Genomic DNA, 25,137 nt, shown 5'->3' with positions numbered 1-25,137 from the left:
TTGCCTAATAGAAAAAAATGCGCAATGCACTTTTTGTCACCTTTTACAATCAGGGAACCAGTCCCTCTTCATACTGTAAACACTGAGACCAGGTGTTAGTCAAAAACTAACCAGCTAGTTTTGGAATGCATGATAACAAAAAGATTAAAGTTTTAACAGAAACGTATAATCTACAAAATAAAAGTCACTGAGCTGAGCTGCAACATCAAACAGTAACAGAGTAAAAGTCCTAACAGCCTAAATATTTACTGAAGAAATCACTTGCTCAATTCATGTGGATGTGTTTGTTCATGTGTGGCTACCTTTCAAACTCAAAGTCTGACTTCTGGGAAATTTTAAATAAAATGATGATCAAGACATTTCACTTCCTGTGAGCATCAAATAGCTTCAATGAAAGAAGTAGGAACCTTAAAGGGGCTTTATGCAGGTTTTTCATATTGCTATATAGACAACATTAGCATTAACAGTTGTTTACGTAATATGTACCAGTCCAGAAGAAAAGCTTCATTCCTTTCCTCACCAAGAGCTGTCTGCAGTGGTGGAAAACAACCCCAATGTTATCTCTTGTTTTGCTTCCATTTCTATCACTTCTCTTCTTTTACTGAAGTTAGCATGCTAAGCACTTAGCCCGGGGCCGGTCAGACCATCTTGTCACTTTCTGATACTGACTCACTGTAGCGTCCAGTCTGCCTTGAAGAAGGATGTATTATAAGCTCTTGTATTCAACATGTAACAATGACTGAGGCGTTGGCTGGTAAGTAGGGGTGTCGCGATATATTGCTATTGGCGATAGACATTTAAAAAATTAAATATTGATATGTTGTTAATAATACTCATGATAATATCATTATGGTAGATGTTAGGCCTTGTGGACCTTTACTTTAGCAGTGTGATATTATTTTATTACACTTTTGTACAGTTATGGTCACAGACTCTCTCCACCTGTCTACACACAATAAACAATCTTAAAGATTAATTTGACTGATAGCATTAATATCCTTTTTTTCTTAAAATGTTGTATAGATACCATAATAATGTCGTTGTTGTGAATTCTTTTGGCCACAACAGCTGTGTAATGCAAATCTGATACGGTGACAGCCCTACTGGTAAGTTAACAGCTGTTGAAGGTAACATTGGCTATGTAGCAATTGCAAAACTTAATAGCTCCTTTCACTCACTCTCACACACACACACACACACACACACACACACACACCCACACACACACACACACACACACACAAACACACACCCACTTTTGAATAAGTCACAGAAACCAAGTGTAAAGGACATTTTTAATCCACTTTTATAAACCAACATATTTAATTTAGCAGCATAACCGGATGGTCTTGAGGTATTTCTAAATCCATACTCTGAATTTCATCCCACCCTCCTACTCCAAGTTCTCCCTCAGACATTCATCCAGACAACAGCAAACACACAGACCCACACACCCAGCAGCGATTCACACCAACAGATCCATACTGCACTAAATCTGCACATACAAACAACCTGACACACTCACACTTCAGCATATGCTCAATAGACAAAAGACAGGCGCGCTATCGCTCTCTCACACACACACACACACACACACACACACACACACACACACACACACACACACACACACACACACACACACACTTGAGTCCTGTTGCCTCAGAGGCTGCAGAGCTGGCTCCCTCATAGTGGCTTGTAAGGCAGGCACACTTAATGGTGCAGTTTTGGCTGTGGGACAAAAGAAACATTTGAAATTAGTACTGTGATTTTGTTGACTGATTTGTATATTCACTTCAAAACTGTGCAAACAAACAGAAAAAAATGGACATTCGAAAAAGCCAGAATCAGAAGACAACATTAAAGAAGAATCAAATGGCTAGAAAAGACACTTCCTTAATGTTGATCTTATTTCTAAACTCAGTAGAGTCCAGTTTTTGGGATTTGGGGGCATTGCTGGGAACGGTACAAAAACACGAGTGTACCTTTAAATATGACTGTCATTCTATATTCTGGGTAGTTTATTTAAAATACGTAGCTGATTATCTTCAACTTCAAGCTGCTAAACTCTGTTCACTCCAACAATCTTTTTACATCATCTCTAGCTATCATGTCTGTCAGATTTTGCAGGTTGTTGCCATAGATACGGAGCTCTTAGCTGAGATAGCTTGGGGATAGAGCAACTTCTTAGACCCAAATTTAAATTAGTTTTTGATGTTTTACAACACTTTCTCAATAGTGACTGACATACTGTTTATATGATTCAGACACTTTGTAAACATGATGTAGATTACAGATAATATAGGTGTCTTTATCACATAAATATAACAGTCCACAGAAAATCTGTGTCTTCAGCCACCTTATTATGTCACTTGAAGTGATGGTAAGAAAACAAGACTAGGTCAGAACATAGTATGGCTAGACCGCATCGTGTTTACATTCAGTCTAGTGTCAGCTGGTTTCAGTCTAGTGTCAGCTGGTTTCAGTCTAGTGTCAGCTGGTTTCAGTTTAGTGTCAGCTGGTCTCAGTCTAGTATCAGCTGGTTTCAGTTCAGTGTCGGTTGCTTTCAGTCTCATATCAGCTGGTCTCAATCTCGTTAACAGCTGGTCTCATTCTAATGTCAGCTGCTTTCAGTCCAGTGTCAGCTGGTTTATCAGCTACAATCAGCAGTGATGTAAACCCAGGTGAACACTAATTTTCGCCTCTTTTCTGACCTGTGATGTCTTTAAGAGCACACACACTGTAAATACACCTGTCCAGCATGGTGCTGTTAAACCAGAAACACCACTGTTACACCTTCCTCTCAGAGTAAACACAGCCCCAAAATAAGTTTAACACTCAATGACCAATCAAAGCGTCTCAAATGAGGAACACTTACAGGAGCACCAACCCAGGGATGAGACGTGACAGATCTGTTTTACTAGTCTGCATTGCAGCTAACAGCTCACAGTTCCACCTTTACATGTGTATATGTGATGACGTTGCTCTCTGCAGTTTTGTGTGTCCTCTCAGGCAAACTCCGCTGGCAGTGTAAAAGGAGTCAATCGCCTTTTAGTGGGTTTACATAAAAAAAAAATGCTTATACACACTGATTTTATTGTAATAAGGAGTATAAAATCTTGCTAGATCTGTTGCTATGTTTTTGTTTATTTTGAAAAAAAGACGCTAAAGGGTTAGGGTTGGTTTGAAAAACACACAATCACCAATCGAAGTGGCTACAGCTCACTCTTTCTCTCCTGTGTCTGTGTGACATCGCTCCGAACAGAAAGGCATACTCATATGTCAGTGAAAATGGAGTCAATCTTCTTTTTAGCGGGTTTGTTCGCTTTAAAAAAAAAAAACGAAAAAAAAAACACTAACTTTGGTGTAAAAGGGTTTTAGTGGGCTGAAAAATCTCTGGATTTGTGTGTCATACTTTTGACTCACACATTAACAAACCCACGTTGTTTGCTGTTCAGAACCTAACGTGAGTCAAATGAACCACAGTAATTAACCACGGTAAACAACCACGGTTATAGTGATAATTCAAATTTAAACGGTAATACTAACCGTCTGGCATTTTTACCGTGAACCGGTAACCGTTTCATCTCTAGTCCAGCCAAAAAACAGTCAGATTAGTCAGGTTAGCAGTGTTCACTGTCTGCTTCTTCAGGGCGTGATGACACCTCGCACTGCCTGTTACATCAGCTCTACGACTGATCACAAATCTTCAAGATGAGTGTTGGACCAGGAACATCTTACCACTGATGCACAAAGGCACGGTGCCTCAGCCTCCAGGAGAAAAGCTGCATATTGTAACTTTAACTTCCAAATCATTTTCCCTGTCATCGTATGTGCTGCTCAGTTCGCTGCTTCTCTCTCGTCCAAACTCACCTTCTGTGTGCCAAGTTTCTTCTCCACGCCCCCGGCCAGCCCCCCGCCTTTACTGTCCTTCCAAGGGTAGAAATTAGAGCGCGGAGAGGAGGTGGTGGCAGAGCTGGAAGAGGAGGAGGAGGGCAGGCGGTGTGCTGAGGGTTTGGAGGAGGGCGAGTGCTCCTCCATGCTCCCCCCCTTCCGTTTCTTCACCAGTCCCTGGTGCTCAAGGCCCCTCCCACTGCCCTGCCCATGCAGTCCTGAGTCCCCCACTCCAGCCCGGCTGTGGGAATTGTTGGTGGCAGAGGAGAGGTCTGGGGGTGATGAATGGCCCAGAGGGGCGTTTGTCCGTCGGTAGGTCCAGACTGCCTTGGCGGCTGGCGAGTGTGACTCTGAGGGGGAGGGCTGGGGGCGGGGTTTGCTGCTTGGGGAAAGCGTGCCATTGGTCTGTCCGTGTGGGAGAGGCGAGGGAATGGGGGCTTTGGAAGAGGAGGATGAGGCGGCAGAGGGTGGGCGGCCCCGGTCCTGGAGGATGATGCAGTTCCTGTCAGGGCCTGAGTGCTCCCCTTCCTGCGACGGGGCTTTGCGTTTCCGGAGGGCGGCAGCGGCAGCAGCCTCCTCGCGCAGCTTCAGCATCTGCTTGCTTGGACGCCCCACCGGGTTCTTGGGTCGGCCGGGACCCCCCTGACGCACCGCCACAGGCTTACCTGGAGAAACCAGATGACCGCCACCCAGGCTGCTGCCACCACCCCCGGAGTTCTCTGATTGTATGGCTGTCGGGGGTCTCCCTGGAACACGACTGGAAGAAGAGGAACAAGAGGATGCAGTTTTGAGGGAGGAGCTGATGTGACTTCCTGTGCGGACCTTAGAATGTAATGAAGAGGAGGACATGGCGGCTATAGAGGAGGGAGACGAGGAAGTGATGGTCTTGGCCGAGGGAGTTGGAGCTTGAAGGTCTGTGGCTTGAGGTATTTTCCTGGATTGAGAGAAAAGAAATCCATAAATTAATATATCTGACAGATAACAGATACCTTGATCAGAAAAAATAGATGTCCGTTTGATGCCAAAAATGTTCTATAGGATTCTATTAGCTCAAATTTAGTTCAGCATTAGAACATCTGCTTCATGCGACCAGATAACTGTCACTGGTTTAACTGACTGAACCATTTGTTTAACTGACTGAAACGTTTAAAAATAGTTGATGATTTGAACACAGCTTCTATTTTTGCACTCGGACAATAACGGACCATGGACACGCGGGGTACACTGATACAGTATTGGTCTCATTTATCTACATAAAATAAGTAATAATATGAACTTCAAAATACAACATGGTTTATTATACTTTAGTGTTTCATTGATTCGGTTGTGTAGCTGCCTCTCCTGTGGCTAGTTTGAGATCATGGGTATACCATCTATGCTTCTTCTTCCTCTTGTCATGTTTTTGTTAAGTACACAATATTACTCTTTTATTTGTTTTAAAAAGTTCAAAATGAGTTAAAAGCATTGCAACTTCTACACTATTTACCAGACATGTCTGATAATCTTAGTACAATTCAGATATGACAATATGTCAGTCTTGGTTCAAAGATGTAAAAGCAGATAGGGGAAAAATCTATTTAGTAACCAGGTTATTGCAAGACTCATGATAGGGCTGAACCGAAATCTTCCTTTGAGCTTTTTTTCTTATGTGCATGTAAACATAGTCAATATCAGCCAATATTCAGTCACCGTCTTACTGCCAACATCACAGACTCTTCACCGCTGCTATTCTGGGCAGCAAAAGACGCCATCTGCTTCATCTATTAGAGACTAAACAGTGCGTTAGTCTCAAGTTTATCTGCTAGTGTAACCAACACACAGGATCTGAGGTAACTGTCCCTCATCCTTTTACTGAGGGGGAGAATCTACAGAGAAACATATGTTTGATCTGGTTTGACCCTAGATGGTTTCACATCCCAGATTCCAAAATCATAATCAAAGGAGATTTGAACATAGTTCTTAACCCAGAAATAGATTTACTGACAACAACTAACATGAAATGGAAATCTACAATTTACACTGTATTGTTCAGTGCTACATCGCTCACTTTACTGCATTGACTACTTCACAATTATACATAGATACCCCCAGGAGATCCCGAGAGGGGAGGAGAATGAGATCTCCAATCGGACGGACACAAGGCTAACGACCCATGCAGACGGATTGACGATGAGAACATGCATTTGCGGAAAGCTGTGCAAGAACCAACATGGCCTAAGAATCCATCAGGCCAGAATGAAATGTCTCGGGCAGGGAAGTGAGGTACAACGCACAGGTCCTGCACCTGGTGAGACGCAGGAGGAGCCCGGCCAGGAGGCAACCCACAGAGCCCAGTCCCTCCACAGACCAGAGCCTCCCAATCCAGGCAGAGTAGTTCAACAGCAGCGGATTAAGTGGCCCCCAGCCAGCAGTAGGAGCGAGTGGCAGCAGTTCGATCAGGACGTGTCTAACATCATCCAGCAAACAGCCAAAGGAGAGGTCGACAGTCGACTCAGGACACTGACCACCATGATCATCAGCTATGCCTCGGAGAGATTCGGCCAGACTGAGAAGGGAAACACCACAACTACCCCATACTCCAGGAACCGCAGGGCCAAAAAAATATACCAACTGCGCCAGGAACTTCGTACCCTAAAAAACGGTACAAGAAGGCAACTGAGGAGGAGAAGCAGTCATTGGCAGAACTGCAGAGCATCCTGAGGAAGAAGCTTATGATCCTCCGCAGAGCAGAGGGGCATAGAAGGCGGGGAAGAGAGAGAGCCAGGAAGCGAGTAGCCTTCATTGCCAACCCCTTCGGCTTTACAAAACAACTACTTGGGGACAGGCACAGTGGACGTTTGGCGAGCTCGACAGAGAAGGTGAACTGCTTCCTCCAGGAGACCCTGAGCGATCCTTTTAGAGAGCAAGACCTTGGCACCAACACGGCCCTGATCAACCTCCCACCCCCAGCAACAGAGTTTGGGCTGAAGGAACTAAGCCTGAAGGAAGTGGAGGAGGTCATCAAAGCGGCCCGATCAGCATTGACTCCAGGCCCAAGTGGTGTACCCTACCTTGTTTATAAGCACTGCCCAGAGCTTCCCCGCCACCTGAGGAAGATTTTGAAGGTAATCTGGCGAAGAGGGAGAGTTGCTGACCAGTGGAGGCGGGCTGAGGGAGTTTGGATCCCCAAGGAGGAGAACTCAAGTAACATCAACCAGTTCTGGACTATTTCATTATTGAGTGTGGAAGGGAAGGTGTTTTTCAGCATCATCTCCCGGAGGCTGACAGAGTTTCTCCTCAAGAACAGTTACATCGACCCCTCGGTTCAGAAGGGTGGGATTCCTGGAGTTCCAGGGTGCCTGGAGCACACAGGCGCAGTTATGCAGCTAATAAGAGAAGTTCACGAGAACAGAGGTGACCTGGCTGTAGTGTGGTTGGACTTGGCCAATGCTTATGGCTCAATACCACACAAGCTGGTCGAGCTAGCACTGCACCGCCACCACGTTCCCAGAAAGATCAAGGATCTGATCCTGAACTATTATAACGATTTCAGGCTGAGGGTCACTTCTGGGTCAGAAACATCTGACTGGCACCGGCTTGGCAAAGGAATAATAACAGGCTGCACCATCTCTGTTATCCTTTTCGCCCTTGCCATGAACATGGTAGTCAATTCAGCTGAGGTGGAATGTAGAGGGCCCTTGAGCAAGTCAGGAGTATGACAGCCACCGATAAGAGCCTTCATGGATGACCTCACCATCACTACAACATCAGTCCCAGGCTGCAGGTGGATCTTACAAGGCCTTGAAAAGCTCATCAGTTGGGCAAGGATGAGCTTCAAGCCCGCCAAGTCAAGGTCCATGGTCTTGAAGAGGGGGAGGATGACTGACAAATTCCGTTTTGCCATCTCAGGAACAGTCATCCCATCCATCACAGATCAGCCAGTCAAGAGCTTAGGGAAGACCTTTGATGCAAGCCTGAAAGACACCTCCGCCATCCAGAAGTTCGTGGAAGAGCTTGGCACATGGCTCACCAAAGTTGACAGGTCAGGTCTTCCTGGTCGATTCAAAGCCTGGATTTACCAGCATTCCATCCTGCCCAGAGTCTTGTGGCCCCTGCTGGTCTACGCAGTCCCAATGACGACAGTTGAGTCCCTGGAGAGGAAAATAAGCGGCTTTCTGCGAAGTGGCTGGGCTTTCCACGCAGCCTAACAAGTGCAGCCCTGTATGGAACGAGCAACGCCTTGCCGCTACCATTCAGTGGCCTTAAGGAGGAGTTCATTGTGGCTCGCACGCGGGAAGCTCTCCAGTATAGGGACTCCAGGGATGCTAAAGTGTCAGCGGCCGGCATTGAGGTGAGGACAGGAAGGAAATGGAGAGCAGAGAAGGAAGTGGAGGTGGCGGAGTCACGCCTGAGACAGAAGGCGCTGGTGGGCAACATTGCGACCGGCAGAGCAGGCTTGGGCTACTTCCAAAGGACCCGGTTCAGCAATGCCTAGGGAAAGGAGAGACACCATCTTCTCCAGGAAGAGGTCCGAGCAGGGGTGGAAGAAGAGCGCGTAAGCAAGGCAGTAGGGCTCCGGCAGCAGGGAGCATGGACCAGGTGGGAGAGCACCCTGCAGTGTAGGATCACTTGGTCTAACATCTTGCAGGCGGATTTCGGTCGCGTCCGGTTCCTGGTGCAGGCAGTTTATGATGCCCTGCCAAGCCCAGCAAACCTCCATGTCTGGGGAAAGAGTGATACACCCTCATGCCCGCTTTGCTCTGGAAGTGGCTCACTGGAACATCTCCTCAGCGGCTGCCCAAAGGCCCTGGCAGATGGCCGCTATCGTTGGCGACACGACCAGGTGCTCAGGGCAGTTGCAGAGAGTGTAGCTTCAGCCATTAACACCAGCAAACATCACCGCCCACCAAAAAACGCAGTCACCTTAATCAAAGCTGGGGAGAAACCACAGGCTCGGTCAAGACAAACAACAGGCCTTCTCCATACAGCCCGTGATTGGCAGTTGCAGGCTGACTTGGGAAAGCAGCTGATATTCCCACAAAATATTGCAACAACCTTGCTCCGTCCGGACATAATCATCACCTCTGAGGCTACGAAACACCTGATCATGCTGGAATTAACAGTGCCCTGGGAAGAGCGCATAGATGAAGCCAACGAGAGAAAACGTGCTAAGTACCAGGAACTAGTGGAGCAGTCAAGGGGGAGAGGCTGGAAAACTTTCTATGAGCCCATAGAGGTCGGCTGCAGAGGATTCGCAGGGCACTCATTCTGCAAGGTCCTCACTCGGCTAGGCATCACAGGAGCAGAAAAGAAGAGGGCTATAAATTCCGCCAGCGAAGCCGCAGAGGAAGCCACTAGGTGGCTTTGGTTGAAAAGGGCTGATCCGTGGGTAGCTGCTGGGACGCAAGTCGGGGTCTGATCAGCCCCGGCTGGGTCGCCTGGGCGAGGGCGTATGTTGTAAGACCCGAAACGCCTGATGACCCCGGGTTCACAACACTGATGATGTGTCCCAGAGTGATATAACAGGATATAACAGATACATTCATTCATTCCATCGTAATAAGCGATCATGCCCCGATCTTAATTTTTCGCTTCTTCAGGATTTCATTGGCATCCTTCAGACTCTCTGAACACCTCACTAATATTACTGTGGGAAACCACAAAAGCAGAGCTTTGGAGAAAAATAAACCTCATGAAAATAACCTCAAACTGAAAATCAAACATTTTAAAAATTGATGTGCAAAAGCTCACACAGAGAAAAACCTCAACAAATGGGGAAATATACATTAGATTCAATTAACATATAAATATATATATTTTACTTCAGCAATTATAAAACAATAACTCTGAATATAGTAATTAATTGGGTAAATGTCTTGCGTTATTATAGCAGCTATTACAAACTTAGCGGGAGACCCTCACCTCACCAAGAGATAACACCTTTCAAAGTCTCTACTATAAACTACACACCCATAACACAGTGAACCAGATCTTAATGATAGCAACTATAGCAATAGACCAAGTTCAATCACTAGATAAACCATTTATACTTGACAAAGTCCACAGAGCCCAAATACCCTCTTATAAAGCACCATGACCAGTTTTTCTGAATGACACTGAGGGATCAGCAGAACTCCACCTCATACAAACACAGCAAATACTATAGTGATACTGAAACGCCATAATGACACCGCCCTTCCTCCCAGCTACCGCCATTTATCTTTAGCCAGTACAGACATTAACAATTATCAGTAAAGCACCATCAACTAGAATGGCAAGTTACCCTATCAATAGTACATATAGATCAAACAGGATTAAAAGGTCTGCTTGCATCCAATAACAAGTATTACTTAACATAATCCACCAGGTTGCTGTAAGGTGGTACTTTCCTTTTTGGAGCTTACAAAAATTAGGATTTAGAGAGTAAAGGGGTCAAAGCAGAATCAGTCAATATGCAGACAACATCTTACTTTACATACAGAACTTAAAAGCTCCTTTACAAGAAATCTTTTTCTAAAATCTCAAACTATAAGGTCAGTTGTCCAAATCAACAGTATTATCACCTTCCACAACGAGGTAGCAGTCCTATCATCTCCTGTACCTCTTTCTCTATGCACACTAAGATACCCCAGTGTCAAGAGCTAGGTTTAAACCTCTACCCAGATATCAAAACAACAGAGGACAACACCAACAGATGCACAAAACTGTATCATTAAATGGAACAGCTGTAGTTGACACAAAGTTGACAATTCTACCTAAAGTCAGGCTGTCACAAAAATAGAGCTGAACAAGACACAAAAAAATCATATTGTGATTATTTTGGCAGATATTATGATATGAAATACGATTTCAGTAGGAGTGGTCATTAATTAATTAACTTTTCACTGAAAAAATATGAAAATGATGATGATGATGTGATTTTTACTGAGGTCTGTACTAAACAATCATGTTCCTTTATGTCTGGAGAATATGATTTATAGGCTGGGGTGTCTCTGTAGCATTGCAATGCTTCCTTCATGGTCTGTTGTGACACAACAAAGAAATTGCAGCTTCTGCGATTTGGATATTGCATTTGTCCATATTGTGATTTCAATAAGATTTGATTAATTGTTGAGCCCTAATTCATATTTAGCAGAGGAAGGCAGGAAAAAATACCCAGTTAAGGCATCAGTAATAACCCTCAAGTGAAACCAAGTTGTATGTGTCCTTACAAAAATAATCTGAAGGATTAGTACTACAAAAGCACAGTCAAGCCAAAAATGCAGGTATGTGAGCTCAGGTTTCTTACTTCCAAAGATGGGCACTGATGTGCTGTTCCAGCATACTGCTGAGCGCCGACCGCAGGTGGTGAAGTCTCCTGTCAAACGTGTAGATGCCGTGACCCAGCGTATGGCTGCCGAATGAGCACACCTAAAGAAAGAAGATGTTCTTGTAAATCTGTTACAAATTAGTGTTTCCTTTGCTTATCTGTGTCAGCAGTGGTTCTAGAAACAACTCTCACATGTGGTTTGTAAAATCTATACTCCTTTGTAGTTTAATATAAACCCACAACTGAAAATGAAGATACATGGAAACAGACTACTGTAAAAAATAAATAAATAGTTGATTGATTTGTTTCTATTGTCCACACCTTCACTGCAATTATGGAGTAATGAAGAAATATTAAAGAGGAAGATAAATTTGTGATATATCCATCAGTGATAATCAGGTATGAAGAGTTAACTGGAACAGCAGTGCGTCAGTCCACTGAGCAGCGCTGCATGCACTAACATGATTTGCCACGATCAGTCCTCACAAGGAAAAGTTCTCTGATCTCATCACAAGAGTGTCTTCAGTGTGTAAACATAACACTTATAAACCAGAGGTGTTTTGGAACAAAGGTGCTGTAGACTGATGACGTAATTCGGGTTTGCAGTGGAGAATGTGGAACATCACATAAACCATGTTTCGACCAAAAAGTACCTGGAACTTTAAGTTCTTTAAGTTCTTCAGGAACTAAAAGGTTCCTGAGGCCCATTATTGTCTGCATTTCCACTGCGGCCTAAAGTCCCAGGAAGATTATGCAAAATTATTACTTGACATTACATCATTCACAGCACTTTGAGGACATAACATGAATGTAAATACGGGACAAATATAAGCAGTAGTATAGTAAATATTCAATACAGGACGCAGCATTTTATTTTCAAATACGGGACGATCCCGTATTATATGTTACGGGTGACAACCTCAGCCACTCCGGTTGTTGTGGTCCTTTATTTTTTGGAAGTCCTGTTTCAGTTTTTTTTACCTTCTCCTGGACCTGTTTTGCAGTGTAGAAAATGTGTTTGCTCGCTTGGTGCTCGCTCACTGCGGACTTTTAAACATGGCGGATGAAATGAAATGCAGCAAGTACTAGACCAGTCAGAAATGTTCCGCACTGCAGACCACACCCCCCAAGTTCCTAAACCTTTGGAAAGTACTACCCCCTGACCAGGGACTTTTTGGGCATCGATCAGTTACCCCGGAACTAATTTCCTGGTTCCTGGGGAAAGTTCCTGCGGTGGAAACACAGCTAAAAACACAGGGTGGATCTAGTATGATTTGAATTTGTCTTGTATTAATGGATGTTAATAACTGATTTAAAAATGTTTCTTTTGGACATGAAAAGTGATAAAATCTGCTGACCATAGCTCAGACTGTGAAGTGTGTTCTTGTGTATCAAAAACAAGTTTAGTGGGAAGTGCTCATTACTGGCATCTTCTGTTTGGGGAAAGCAATTGTTTTCCTACTTGATAAGGTCATAGGATGTCCGGGCCATATTTATGAGTCTGATTTCAAGACTTTCTGCCCCTTTTGAAAAGACTTAATGCCGTTTTACACAGTCCAAAGAAGCTTTCCAACTTACTGTCTGTACATGTGAATAAATAGTTTTGGTAGGAATTCCCTGGCGCTATTTTCTTCATTAAACCCAAGAACAAATGGCTCACCGCTAATGGTCTAGGATGTGCAGAAGAAGATGACAACTCTAGTGGCTCCTCTGGTCCCTCTGTCTCACTTTCATCACTTGAGATTCGCCCATGGACGAGAGGTGAAGGAGCTCTGACACTTCCCTCATCCTGCCGCTGCTTCTCCTCTTCCGCAGTGCAATCTGACACACCGGTGGATCGACTGAAACAAAACAAATTCAAATGTTGATATACAATAATATACTGACGCTGACTGTTTCACAACATGAACAGCTGTCCACAGTGTCTGGCTGTGTCAGACCACCAACACTAACTTGCTCCAACACTGAATCCCTGTTTCTATCTGAATTTTCTAGGTCCTTCTGTTGTCTTTACTTTGTTGTGTAGCTGCAGGGTTTTGGAATGAACCATCTGTAATTATGAGATTAGTCTTGAAGTATAAACCAGTGCAATTACTCAGATTCAATCTGGTAATATTATACCCAATTTAGGCAAAGCAGGCTAATCCTGGTTTGCTATTTTATCTAAATGGGTCAAACTGTGGTCAGCCACTGCCATGACATGGGCTGATGAACTTTTGGTTAACAGACGTCTCTACTATGAGTGGGATTTATCTTTTGCTGTGTGGCAGGTGTAGACTAGTTGGTGTTTTAACAATGATATTTCACCCTCTGCACAATACAAGGCAGAGAGAAAGAAGAGGAGCAGGACAGAAGCAAATCTCAGGATCATATGAGTTAGTGTGTGAGAACAGGAGAACTGAAACTGATAGCAGCTATATTTGGTGATTATGTAATGTTATTCCTTGTAAATATGTGGTTTAAAAGTGAAGTGATTGGAACTGCAGACTAGATAAGCACACTTGTAAATGCCTAAGCTTCAGTAAAACTCACTGACCTGAACGCAGGGAGGCTGGCCAGAGGTCTTCTGCAGTGCGGAGTCCCCGCCTGTTCCCTGGGGGGCTCTGGGCTGGGGGATCGTCCACTGGAGGAGCCTCCCTCCAGCGACTGGGTTCCTTTCTCCCGAACCTTGGTCTTGAGCTCTACCACCAGCTGGTCAAAGTTCTTGCTTCGGCCCACCACCTTCCTCCTCTGGTGGATGGAGTGGATCTGAGGACCGGGCCACAGCATACAGGCAGTCAGAGAGGATTTATAGACAATGTAAGGGCTTAATGAGACTCCTGCTGTAGATAGCTGCTGCAAAGGTTTTGAGTTAGATGATCATGTTTTCATTCTTTCATTTACTTTGTGAAACAGAGCAGCGTAGATAGAACTGGAGAGACATCTAGATAACTTATGACCTTATGACTCCCTACTGAACAAAGAGACTAATTTGATCACTGTTTATGTTCATTCATAAAGAACGGTGAGCAGAAGGTTTGCAGTGTGATGGTTTTGTTAGGTGTCTGTTATTGAAAAGGAAAAGACTGAGAGTCTTTAACTTCCTTCCTGTTGTCTTCCCTCTCAACAAACTCGACTGGCATCAGACATCCGTAGGAGAAAACACGTGGTGTCTCTGTTGATGTAGTTTGGTTGGTACATTTTTGATGAGGCGCACGTCAGATAGCTGTCAGCAGCCACCCACTAATGACCTGCATCATCACATGGCCAAGTTTAGCAGGTTGTAGCAACCTTAGCTTAGCAATGTGACAATTAAATTTGCATGTTTTGCTATTTAGCCTCATAAACACACTCTATTGGTCCAGACTGAATGTTAAATCTCTGAGGTTGATGTTGCTCTAAATCTGCTTCTCTTTATTCATCTCTTTGCTCTATGCTGGTGAATAGGTGTGTAATAATTCAGGGAACTCAGACACCAGTAAAATCTGCTGGTATCTGAGTTCTGACTTGCGGTTGCCATGCTCCCAACAATGAGGTGCAACAACAAGATTAAAGATCTTGGGAGCTATTGAAAAGTGTTAATCTTTTATCCTCAACAAACGTTATTTCTAAACTAGTCTAAGCGTGGGAGACCTACGTTTTTGTTTAAATTAAAGACCATTCATCTCAACGGTTAGGGCTCAAACCACATGGGTGCAGAGGCTCTAAGCAGCGAGTCCCTGGTTCAGTTCCTGTCTGGTTATACTAAATGTCATTACCCTACTCCCTTTCTCCACATGCAAAACACAGACAAAAAAAAAAGTTCCTGTTCCACTTTGATGGGGAAAGTTGTCCCACCAGTTGTGATTAGAGTTCTATATTGGAGCTTTGTTCCATGTTACAGCTTGGCAGTGCAAACCAAGCCCCTCATGGTGGTGACACTTTCACGTTATTGGAGTAAATCCATTCATTTTTAAGGTCCTATATTTTTAAAGTATATTTTTTTGGGCTTTTTATGCCTTTATGATAGCACAGTAGAGAGAGACAGGAAATGGGAAGGCAGAGAGAGGGGGAATGACATGCAGTAAAGGGCCGTCCGATGCAGGATTCAAACCGGGGCTGACTGCAGCGAGGACTGTAGAATCTACATATGGGGCGCCTGCTCAACCCACTGCACCACTCGACGCCCCGAGGTCCTATATTTTTGTCATGAAGTTTTTTTTTAATTTGAGTTTAACGGTAATCTCTCCAACTAGACCACTGCTCTTCCCAAGGAATGGAAATTGTGCTGAGTTCATCATAATCATTTGTACAATTTCTATTTGATTTTTGTAAGATGTTTTCCTTTAGTCAATTGGCTGCTTTATTCAGTCACAGGTCACATCTGTGTTACCAGATGTCCCAATGTTTTCACAGAGCAAGCAAAGGGTCAGAAATAAATCATAATGTATTATACTGATCCTGTGCCATCAAAAAAAACCTAAATCATTAATGAACGTATAATTTTTTTTTTCAAATAACTGAGAAGATTTATTCTATTATATGAGAATAGGAATGAAGTATGTCCATCACACTTCACCAGTTCAGTGAACATGTCCTCATGTTCCCTATTTTCCAAAACCATTTCATTTGCAGTGAAATCAAAAAGAAGAGAAATGAGAATGTGGAACCAGCATGTGTTTCTTATTGTCAGATAACAAATATTTAATTTTCTGTCTGAAAACAAATTGAATTGTTGTAATTAATTGTTTTGGCTTTTACGGCATAATTATTTCATTAAACAGGAGCGCATTCAAGAGGCTTCAAGTAAAAGTACTGCTGTTGTCAGTTCAATTATGCACCAGTGTTTTTTTATTTACAAATTTAATCATTTCTAAATTTAATTTAAAATGACTAAATTTCATTTTTCCTTCCCTCGCAGCAGGTGGAAGAGAGAACACATCCTTCTACCAGGAATCTGTTTACCTACTACAGGTATGAGATGCAGCCTGCCTTCCTGCGTGTTTCTCCCATCACTCCTGTCATTTCCTGTTAATCAGGTCATCCTGTCTACTGCCGCTAGATGTGGTCTCACACACACCACACACACACACTTCCTCTTTCATAGACACCAGCCACCATATAAGGACTCTTCCTGTGCTAGGAGTCATTTTGCCTGCTCAGTATCAGTCAGTGGTGATCAGTACCAAGGAACTGTGACTGCAGTTTTATTCATCTATTCTGATCTCAAATTGAGATCAACCTTTTGCCTACTTCGTGCTTTAAATAATGATTAGATGATTCTTTCCAATGTACAACTGTAATCTTATCCCATCTTATGATTTTAAACATTTTAGTGAGATAGTCTGAAGAATCTAAAGACATTGCAATAGCATCAAACTGCGTTATGTGCAGACTGGTGCACAAGGTAACCAACCATCAGGTCATCACTGCAACGTTTCAATACACTGATGACATGTGGAAGGTGTCATAAATCCAACTCCACACAATACAAAGCATATGTAATGAAATACAACTTTACACATAACAAGGAACAAACAACTTCTACCTCATAGAAACATACTTAGTGCTTTAACTTCTGCCTGACAGCAAATCTGTCTCACCAGATTTTGAAATTTAAAAGCCTGTGAATTTCTAGCACTGACTTTTTTTTGCATGAAATTATGGATCTGAATTTTTTTTTTTACTCTGAATTCAACTCTTGAAATTTGAAACTCATTTCACTGTTGGTTCCACAAATTCAGAATGAAAAATTCTGATGTCAAAATTCGAGTTAAAAGTTCAGATTCAACATCCATCCATCTGTCTGTCTCAAATTGAACCAACATCCAGCCAATCAAGTTACTCTCCATTGGTCATGTGACATATATTGAAATTCCAAGAGTTTGATTTTAAATTTTTTACATTTCAAAGTCTTATGAAACAGATTTGCCACATGAAATCATCACATTAATGCAACGTTCCTTTTTGAAAGTAAAAAAATTGAGCAAAAGCCACTTTAGCCTCAGATTTTTCTGTGAATAAGTGAAATTGTGGAAATATTTGTGTTGGGATGTTCTACTGTCATACTACAGGTATCTGCCAATCACACATTTAAAAACAGTAATAAAAAAAGTCAGCGTTAGTTGAAATGACATTTTGGTGATCATTTCTATCTGTAAATACAGGCAGGTGAAAAAATTCATGAATGGAAACACATAACGCATGTTTGATGAGTCTGAAAATGATGTTAAATCGTACAGACAACTATGGGAGGGAAGCCAAGGAGCTGTGAAGCTGTTCTAGTGGAACGACACCTTACTTAACACAATTTATATTGTTTTTCTTATAATTTCTTCTCATTTGTCACACATTTGTAAACACCCTGATATAACCATGCAATTACTAACAGACTAAAGATGTGTTTTTGAGTTAGGGCTGGGCGATCTTGCCAAAAGATTTTGTCACAATCTTTTTGGGTAGCATCATGATCCATAATCTGAATTGTGAGTCTCACCACAGATGTAGTTGAACTTGTGATCACATGACTAGTTATGCATATAGCTACCTGTCACTTCAAAACAAGGCAAAAGGCTGAGGCTGCAGAGCAGAACAAGGATTGCTGTCTCCAGCTGCAGTGAGCAGGCTAGCTGTTTAACAGCTAACATGGGCTGGTTAACAGAGACTGAACTTTTGAAATTAAATATCTAAATATAGAAACTTTTATGGGTAGATAATATGTGATGAAAATGAGACCTGGGAGGAATCAAATATAAATGCCAGATCATAGGACTGGCGTCATCAATAAATTCTGACACTGCTATCCGTCTACTTTGTCATTGGAGTATTCCACTGTTAGCCATGTAGCATGTGTTTTAAAAAAGCAAAGGTGTCACTTCGTTGTTCGGTGCCTCCATCACATGTTAACATTTCTCTACCAAAGCTATTTCCTGTCAATTATCTGATAAAGGCACAATGCCAAAATTATTACCCAACTTGTTGGCTGTTGTCACAGAGATGAAGAAACCACAAACTCACAACCTACTTTCCTGGCCTGATGTGCACTAATTGGGTCAAAAGCAAAAAATGACAGGACTAGATTCTGAAATTAACCTCTCAATGCTTCACTGAACTCCGCAGAGAAAAACCACAAACTGAAAAACAAGATAAAGACATGAGAAGCATGAGAATCTGAAAAAAAAAACAAGCAGGGTGTTAGTGTGGTGAGACTCAGTGTGCGTGGAGCTTACATTACACGTCAGGAGGCGAGTGCAGACTTTCTTCCTGTCAGGGTCGAGGACTCCGCAGTGCTTGTCCAGGTCACACTCCCTCTCTATGGACACAATAATAACGTCAACATCACACAATCAACAGACAATTAAAAACACGTCAGCATCTCTATACCCACACACAGTGTTGTCAATGATGCTGACAAACACCTATCTTGTTAAATAATAAACTAGAATTCCCTCCTCGTGGTTGTTGCCTCCATCAACAGGAGTTAAAGGAAATATGGTCAACCTCGTGTCCTGAGTTGAATAATGGCCAGAAGTGTTAAAAAACTTAATGATGTCAGCATCAACCAAAAGTTGACCTTTGGGATATAAAAATGTCATCACTTCATCATTTTATCCTGTTAGACATTTGTGTTAAACTGTCATAAGAAGCAAATGAATTTATAGCCAAAAACATTTTTTGTGAGGTCAGAGTGAGATTTGCCTTTGACCACCAAATTCTTGTCAGAATGGGGTGGTCAGACTGATAGACAACCTGAAAACATAAAGCCTCTAGCCAAAACAATTTTCATATAATTTCACCAAAATGTGTTTAACAAAAAAAAAAAAAAAAAAAAAAAAAAAAAAAAGAATTCCTGCCGTCTGGGTGTTTTTGACCAGTTGACTGTCATTTAAGACACATTTAGTCATCCGTTTCATACACACTGACAGGACAGATGCTTGTTTTAACTGATACAGCTGGCTGCATTTCAGTCACGCTTCACTTATACAACCACAACCCAAAGCATTTTAGGTTCAAGTCTATTTTCTTCAGTTTCAAGCTCATAACTACAATTATTGTGTTTTGGGTTCTGAGACCTGCCAAAGGTCAAAGGTCTGCCACGACTACACAGCAGTGCTGTCCCTAAACACATCCAGAAGACTGAGGCTGCTGCAGCCTGAGTAACCTGTCAGTTGAACCCAATTCTACTTTTGTCCTCGTTAAATATGTGCACATGCCAATTCCTGGAAGATTAACTTTTAAACGTGAACAGCTTAATCCCACCTGGTGATTGCAGAGACAGCAGAAAATAAGACTGTCACCATGATAACTTTTCAGAATTGTTCAATCCTGTCTCAAAATATTATAAAACCTCATGTGCAGGGTTCTGGTATAATTCTTCAGACTCATGGATATAAAACTCTTGGCTAGGTGGCACTCAGGCTCACATGTGATCAAAGTAAACAAAACCTTGTCATGTGCTGTGGATCTTGGTCTCATACTGAACCACCTGACTCAGTATGAAGTGTAAACATCTCAGTAAACAGAGGAAACCAGTTAAGTACCGTCTCTGTTAACAGAATTTCAACTGCTGCACATATTATCCCATATTCTTATAATATTATGAAGTTTTACATAATTTCAGCTTCCTCTTCAAGACTTTAACTGTGGATCTAAAAATTATGACCATGTTTATTAAACAGGTAAGCATGATTAGCATAACAGAGTATGTGTTATCTATCCATCCTTCAACCTCTTACTCCATATTACCCTCATCTCTCCATCTGTACTCACTGGAGGCCACTTTGTTGTAGGGTCTGGGAATTCGGTGGCCTGGCACCGCAGAGGCCAGAGAGGAGTCCTTCCTCTGGCTCTGGGTGGGGGACCTGTCACTGGGTGAAGGTCTACCAGGTGGGGTGCTTCCATGTGGCCACGGGGGATCTCTGAGTGACGGAGGTGGAGAGCTCATTGGAGGCTCCAAAGGCGGCGGCTGCTTGAATACCGATGACTCTGTGTGGCTGCTGTAGGTGGACGACTTCTCCAGTGGAGAATGTCTGAATGAGAGAGAAAAGGTACATCATCAAGGATCATCATCCCAGACCAAACTTGGTCTGTTTGGATCTAAGCTTTCTCTCTAGTACACTTTTCACTCCGTTTACAGTTTACTCTACATCTGTTGTCCTCATTTCCTGTCATCATTCTCATTCTTCTATTCCATAGTAACACATCTTGACAGTTGTAATTGTACACCATGCTGAAATGCAGACACATGGCAGTAAATTTTGCCATGCCAGTTAGGCTGCCTGATATCAGCATTTTGATACTGTGATTTGGAAATTAAAAATTCATGACACACACTGTAATGGTCCTTATGTGTCTACAGGTATTAAAGACAACAAGTTGCAATTTTAGGCCTCATCCACACAAATACAATTTCATTTTCAAATAACGTTTTAAAATGAAAACGAACTCCATTCAGATAACTGTTTTAGCTCTGTATCATAAATAATCGTCATCAATCATCACGACCATTAATGTACATTGGAAATGTGTGTGCTGGTGAAAACAGGAAGCAGATTGTCAGCAACGCTTGTAATTTGTTATGCATGTTGTTTTCACCACAGGTAGTCATGACTGATAAGATCCAATCAGAAGGCAAGTATGGTGTCAGCATCAACGTTTCCAACAGTTTGTTTCTTTCCCTCCAGACTATAACACAACCCCAGAGTTTTTATACTATAACAGAGTCAGCAGCATCTCAGTTATAGGGCCTTGGAAACTCCAGAGCAGTGTGGAAGCCATGAGTTAACGTAGAAAGGGATGTATTTTAAAAACTAAAATGTGTTAGTGTGGATTTGGCCTTACAGAGGGCTGTGTGTTTAACTATTTCTTGTATGGTGCAGTTCTCTAACAACCTCACAGTGATGAGATAACTTCAGGAAGTTACTGTTCCCAGGCAAGAAACAGTAAAGCACATAAACTCACTGTAAAACCACCAAAAAGTGGTATTGATCTTCTCATCTAACTCTGCTCAACCCAGCAGACAGTTGTAACCAGTAGTCTACCATGCACTGGTAACAACTGTCTACATCCTGGTGGTAGGGATGGGTATCGTTAAGATTATAACGGTACTACAACTCTTACCGATACTGATTACCGATTCGGTGCTTTAACGGTACTCTTATCGATAATTTTTGAGGAAGAAAAAAAAAAAAAAAAAAAAAAAAAAACGTAAATAAAACATTTGTCACACTTGTGACAACGGGCTGTGTTTGCATCAACTCTAGTAAAGTAGGGCCACACTTTGGACCATTTGGTTCTCCCTGCCATCGTTATCTATCTAAAGGTAGGCTACGAGCTTGAGTTGGTATGTGCACTGCACTGTCTGGTGTGTGTGTGCGTGTCACTGGAACAACAGCCCCGCCCCCCTGCCCTCCACTCACACAAACAGCAGGCAGGCAGAGAAAGAGAGAGACAGATCTCTCATCTTCTGTGATAGTAGCGAAAATATATCATACATAGACGGACATTTGACGGAGTTGGTGAAATAAATGTGCAAGATAACGTTTATCTTGCGGAGAAAAAAAAACAAAAACTGTACAGCTCCAGTACCGATAGCAGAACTGTTAAGGTCGGAGCTTATTGATACTGCGGTCTTGAATAATGTAGCCCCAGGGCCCGTTCAGTACCGGGGCTCGGTACCCATCGCTACCTGGTGGTAGCAGACAGTTATACCCTGAACTCAGTCTCTGACCTGTGGGCTCTGGTCAGAGCTTTCGCTCCAGGTTGCCCCACTCTATTCTTACCGTACTCCATCCTTGGAGTTCTTGGAGTGTCTGTACTGGGGTGGGGTGGAAGGCGAAGGTGGGGCTACCCGTAGCTGCCCAACCCCCTGGCCTCTACCCTCCCAGGTTGAAGTAGAAGCAGAATTGGTCCCATGGGAAGGAGAGAGGCCGTGGTGGGGCCTCTGCTGGGGCTGGGGTGCAGGGGTGGGAGAGCGCAGTCTGGCGTACAACTTAGCCACGGGCCCATGTCTCCGCTCACAGTGCTTTTCAAAAGCCTGTGGCTTCACCACTTGGCCACAATGGCTGCACACCACCAGGTAGAAGTCATCGTGGCCGGGGTAGAGGCCAAAGATGGACATGTCTAGGGGGAGAGGGGAGGTGTGATGAGGAGAGGAAATACAATGGATACACAGATATCAGCCTGCAGAAAAAGAAACATGGCAATGTCACTTTGTGAGGCATCCGTGGATAACGCTGCATTATGGAAAGATGATACATCTTCTAACTTAAAAAGTCCCATCGGAGCTGGGCACCATTGGTAGAAAATACAGCTGAAATCAGTTTTCAACTGGCAAATGCCAATTGTTAACTGGCAGTGTCATTCTGATTACATTAAGAAATACATTTTGTTATGCACCGACAGCTTGGTGTGTCTTGGAGTTCAGATGTTGTCGTGCTGTTTAAGTGGGTATCCTTTGGGTGCTTTGGTTTCCTCCCACAGGTGAAAGAGCTGCAGGCTAGGTGAACTGTGCCGAACTGTGAAAGATTTCATGTCTATAGGCATTATATATAGATCAGCCTGTGACAGACTGGCAGCCTATTATGGTTTGTACCTGACTTCTTACCAAGCTTGAGCTCAGACAGACTTCAGCCCCTGAACAGAATAAACGGGTGTAAATAGATTAATCTGAGACATGAACTGAAACAAATCCCCTAAGTCGATGCAAACTAAGTGAGAAAAGGCAGAATTTTTTAATTAAAACAAATGCACAGACCTCAGCTCGTTTTTCTTAATCATTACCTTGTTGTGGCTGTTTTCCCATGTGATGGAGATGCAGCTTGAGTGTGAGACAGTGGACATACTTACAAACAAATACTACGCAGGTATTCGTTTTGATATATCAAGTCATAACATGTACACACAAAGGGGGAGCGTCTGTAGGACAGCTGCAGTTACAGAAGCTAGGTGTCAGGAGCTGCGTAAGCTCAACACCACCTGGCTTTAATACTGGCCCTGGTCTCTAGTAGTAGGTCTCGAGTAGCTCCATTTACTCACTGTCTCTGGGCAAGGCTGGAGACCACAGAGAAGCTAAGACACTACTCACTTTACATGTCAGTGTACATGCACAGTAATACACGCACACCTTATGCTTTCTCGTTCACAGATGTCAAGTCAAATTTTATTTATACATAGCCTATTATCACAGTTCACAAATTTGCCTCAAGGTGGTTATTAATCTTTACGGTGTATGACACCCTCTGTCCCGAGATCTGGGAATCAGATAAGGAAAAAGGATGGCCTTGACTATGTGTTGTAGATGATGGTGTGAAGACTTACCCTCTTTACTGAGAGACATAGCCTCTGCAGCCTTTTTGCCATTCTTGCTGCAGTCGTCCACATCAGGCCCTGAAACATCACATTTTACATACATGTTTGATAAGCCATGCATGGGAAGGAAGGGGGAGTCAGATGTTTTCCAAAAGTTGTATGTCAGGTTCATTAGTAAGACAAAGAACAACCTTAAATAGCAGAATGATCATTTTCTTCAGCTGTTATATAAAGGACTGATTTACAGGTCAACTGCCTCTCAACAGAGTGCTGCTCATGTTTTTCACTTGTCTTTCTGTCATAGTTTGCTAACAGTAAGCAGCTAATGGTGTTGAGAGGTGGACATGGACTTTATATGATAGTTATGGTCAGAGTAGCACTTGGAGTGATGCCAGACAATGAGTGAGCGCACACACTTAAAGCTGGGAAGGGCAAGACCACTTTTAGGGCAGAAGTCACACACATGTGAGATTTCCTGTCGAAATCAAAAACGTTAACGGTTAAATGGAGGTGCCGACGATGGCAGTCAGAGGGACACATGAAGATGAAGCGAAAATAACAGAGTAACGTTTGCTAACATCAAAGGCTGGGCCAGCATTTACATGGTGGCAACAGCATCAGACTCCTCCTCCGTCACCGGTGTCTACTCTGAATCCTCCTGCTGTTGCTAGCATTAGCATGCTAACGCTAACCGCCTCGTCGTCAGCGACTAGTCTGGCTTTCTTGCTAGCTAGCTAGCAAGCTAGTCTAGCTTTCCACGGCGAGAAGTTGCTCGCCCAACCATCCACACTAGCCTCCTTCCGCTCTGATGCCACCGCTGCCCGGCTGGTTTCACCAAATTGAAACGCATCCTTTAAACGCTGCCAGCTTGTTTCATGAATATAGCCGTAAAACACACGCCGTAATGGCTATATCTTAATAACTATCACTTATTTTTTCTTGAAGAGAGCATATGCAGTGGGACTTGGGAGAGAGCAACATGTTACCCACCCAGCACTAGGACCCGGCAGGGTCTTTGTTTGGGTAACATGGTTAGCTCTGTCCTCCGTTTCCACGAATATAAACCCCGGTGCTTTGGTTAAACGGCTTCCTAGCTGCCGGCGTTTGCGTCAAGGTGTTTTCTTACCATCCGCCGCTGTCACACCAGCCCACTCGGCCCAGGCAGTCCAGCTTTGACCCACGAAATCATCGAGGCTAGGCACCCGCCGATCCAGAGCAGCCATTACTTTTACTGCGCGTTCACGCGACGCCATCATCACTGCGCGGCAAGCAACTTACGTCATATCTCGCGCTCTCGACAGGATAGGAACTTCCTGCGAGCGCGTTCTTGGGACACCCACACACAGAGAGAGGCAGGAGACTGGAACAGAAAGTCCCCAAGTGATGTCATTGTTTGCCTTTATAACCACTTCAAAACATTAATACAGTGAGGGTGCTGAGTCTACAGTCGCAAAGACGCGAAGAAGAAAAGACAGGAAGTCAGGAAAAGCCAATGTTGTTATTTGAATATTTAAAAAAACAGACTTGAGTTAATTAATAGTCACATGACCACTTAATTTTTAAGATACACAAATATATGTAATATTTATGAGGCCAAGGCTCGTTCAGCTGTACAGCACATGTTTTGCATTAGGTGGAGAAATAAATCAGGACAACAATTAAAAACACATCAACAGCAGATGCAAACA

The 25,137-nt window shown here is 43.2% G+C and overlaps 1 protein-coding gene across 2 annotated transcripts; it reads right to left on the bottom strand.

Annotated features, from left to right (window-relative positions):
* Nucleotides 1-1,319: 1,319 nt before the first annotated feature.
* Nucleotides 1,320-24,705, bottom strand: LOC111221553 (ataxin-7-like protein 2). 2 transcript variants are annotated; one of them, XR_002665096.1, is made up of 10 exons: nt 24,576-24,705; nt 23,459-23,527; nt 21,922-22,261; nt 19,910-20,169; nt 18,370-18,452; nt 13,719-13,930; nt 12,843-13,023; nt 11,162-11,283; nt 3,550-4,828; nt 1,320-1,731 (listed from the first exon to the last, which is right to left on the bottom strand). XR_002665096.1 is itself a non-coding variant. In XM_022744998.1 (10 exons), the coding sequence occupies exons 1-10, from the start codon at nt 24,703-24,705 to the stop codon at nt 1,714-1,716; spliced, it is 2,370 nt and encodes a 789-aa protein (XP_022600719.1). In that variant the 3' UTR covers nt 1,320-1,713. The 2 variants fall into 2 exon arrangements, 1 of the variants encoding a protein (XP_022600719.1); XM_022744998.1 differs by having other exon boundaries at nt 3,874-4,828.
* Nucleotides 24,706-25,137: the final 432 nt, after the last annotated feature.

The sequence above is a fragment of the Seriola dumerili genome, unplaced genomic scaffold (genome assembly GCF_002260705.1).
Source record: "Seriola dumerili isolate Sdu_G_001 unplaced genomic scaffold, Sdu_1.0 BDQW01000088.1, whole genome shotgun sequence".
NCBI classification, from domain to species: Eukaryota; Metazoa; Chordata; class Actinopteri; order Carangiformes; family Carangidae; genus Seriola; species Seriola dumerili.
This window is presented reverse-complemented; position numbering and strand designations above follow the sequence as displayed.

What these genes read in the sequence shown, in the direction of transcription:
- LOC111221553 (XM_022744998.1), bottom strand. Translation starts at nt 24,705, where the DNA reads ATGATGGCGTCGCGTGAACGCGCAGTAAAAGTAATGGCTGCTCTGGAT. An exon ending in AACTCCAAGGATGGAGTACG is followed by an intron (nt 20,170 to 21,921) that starts GTAAGAATAGAG and finishes TCTCTCATTCAG; the next exon opens with ACATTCTCCACTGGAGAAGT. An exon ending in CTACAACAAAGTGGCCTCCA is followed by an intron (nt 18,453 to 19,909) that starts GTGAGTACAGAT and finishes TTGTGTCCATAG; the next exon opens with AGAGGGAGTGTGACCTGGAC.